We start from the raw sequence: 2,500 nt of genomic DNA on the forward strand, positions 1-2,500 counted from the left end.
TTGTGAAACATTTAAACTGAGGAAAACATTCATTGAATTTTTTTTATTAAAAAAATGCAACGAAATTAATTACTCATAAAGTCTTTTCTTTTGAGGATTCGAAAAACATTCTCAAATCATTTTAGTATTAAGGAATTTATTGTGGTTCTTAATATCTCAAGGAATCAAGGATAATATTTTCAGTAACACTGGTCTTCGATTTTCATTTAAATCTTCAGTTTAACAATAAAACTTTTGTAAATACCGAAAACAATTTTTGATTAATTGATGCAACTTTCAAAACTACGACATCCTTCTTTTTCCAATATTACTTCTAAAAGGCCCGATTGGAACACTTTTCTCTGCGGCGATTTTAGAATCAATGTCTCTCATTAGTAAGTTATTCTTGACATTTTAGGATAGCTACGTAATATTCTTTATCATTTTAACCTTTTATACCTCACTTATTATTTTTCTTATCAATTAATCATCAAATCGTTTGTTGAGCCTTTATTACTGTTCCTTTGCAATTTATCTTTTTATTCTTCTCTGCAACGTTTGTGTTCCAGTGACTCATGTACATTCAAATCCTGCCTGTTTCTCTTCTCAACAGATGGCGTTGTTTCCTGGAAGAGGAAAGCTTTCAACGGTTTTGCCCGAGTTCCCTTCTCTGAAGGACATCTTGCTTCCTCCGCACGTTGCCCCTGATAAGGTAAGGACAAAGCAAATTAATACACTTATAAAAAGAATAGAAAACATAGAAATAAAGATTTATTATCAGGATACAACTGATAATTGATTTTATCATATATTTTAAACCATTCATTTTAACCCTTTGGGTGCCATTAGACACAATCTACATTCATTATTTCTACTCCCTTTGGCGCTATTGGACGTAATTTACGTATATTAAGTAACCTTTTTTTTCTGTCTTTTATTTATTACATATATTGGAATTTTACAAAATATGCAATATTTTATTATATCAGTGGAAAAGAAATTTATTCTCATAACATCTACATTTTTTCATCAGAAATTTCGTTCAGAACCTTGCATGCCATAAACAGATGTGCTCTTAAACATCACTCACATTCACAATCACTTCATAGAAATTAAACTTTTCCTTTATTATCAATCATTCTTTTTTTGTGTCTTCGATTAAAATCGTTACCTATATCGTGTTCCTTAACAAACAGAAACACTATTACCACAAAACCACAGTCTTTCACTTGCAACCCTACCAACACTTGTCCCTTTGTAATCATTATCCTATTCATTTCCCTCATTACATAATCAATTAACCCCCTGTTCTTCATATACAACATAGACTCAAAATACTTCATCAACAATGGATTTACTATCTCTTCAGAGAGCATCGCTCTACTTGAATTTTTTTTTTCATCTACATTGTCTGCCTTTCAAACATTTTTATTCTTTAAAGTATAAACTCAATCTCGCCTTTGTTATTTCATTAATTCCCATTTTTTTATCATTTTCTTAACTACACTAACTAACTTCATATACCTTTACATGGATTCATCAAGTCTCATTTATATATCAAACAGTTTTCCTTTTTTCTTCACGAAGCCTTTAATTTCTTCTTCATTACATCTCTTAACATGCTTCGTTACTAACAATCGCTTAGTAATTGACACATGCTTAAAACATTGGATACTCTCCAAAAACTCTTTTTTCCTATTTGTTTTATCCTAGCTGAAGTTTCATCCTCTTTCCTCTTATAAACGTCTGTTATTTCTTTTGAATTCCCTTATCTTATTTATATGTAGTAAGATTTTACACCTTTTTTCCCACGCTTGAGTCACCTGTATTTTCACGTTCACTTCTGTCAGATGGCAATAAGATATACTTCCAGATATTCCTCTTATCTCCATTAGATTTAATCTATACTAATACATAATCAAGAAAAAAAACTTCATTGCCATTATTTTTTCCTGAAATTAAATTATGCTTACTAATTTTCAGACATCTAAAGAAAAGTTAATATAAATCTATAAAAAATGTGAAATAAGAATGATTTCCCGCTTAATATTTTTTTTACTCGGTATTGACTCTTAAAGTTCCAACGATTCAACTAATTAATTAAGAATTGAGATTCATAATTTGGTGACAGACGGAAACAAACTTCTTGAAAACTGTGTAGTATTGAACTTCATGAATGTAAAAGTAAAACTATTTGTATTAAATGCATATTTATTACTTAGCAATAGGTAGTCAGCAAAGAATGACTAGGATTGATAAATGAATTATAAAGAATTATAGACAAAAAATATAAAACATCCGAATATAAGTTAAGATCTAGGCAAAATACACCCACAGTTTGATTAGAATTCAGCTGCAATAAAGACCAAGGAATAGGAATAATATTCAAAACATGTCAAAATAAGGTAACAAAATATCACCAGAAAGACAACTTTCACTACATAAATTTTTGCACAATTGAATGAGAGATTGATTGAATGAGTCTAAAAAGAGTGAATTTTAACTAGGTTTCTTAGACCCT

At 29.6% G+C, this 2,500-nt stretch overlaps 1 protein-coding gene across 1 annotated transcript in view; it reads left to right on the top strand.

The window, feature by feature from the left end:
• The window catches only part of LOC137632189 (transcription factor RFX4-like), a 201,823-nt gene that overhangs the window by 174,762 nt on the left and 24,561 nt on the right, over nt 1-2,500 (top strand). Inside the window, exon 7 of the mRNA XM_068364068.1 lies at nt 593-691. Coding sequence (XP_068220169.1) covers nt 593-691 — 99 coding nt within the window. The remainder of the gene's footprint in view (nt 1-592; nt 692-2,500) is intronic.

This window comes from Palaemon carinicauda, chromosome 41, assembly GCF_036898095.1.
Source record: "Palaemon carinicauda isolate YSFRI2023 chromosome 41, ASM3689809v2, whole genome shotgun sequence".
Taxonomy (NCBI): Eukaryota; Metazoa; Arthropoda; class Malacostraca; order Decapoda; family Palaemonidae; genus Palaemon; species Palaemon carinicauda.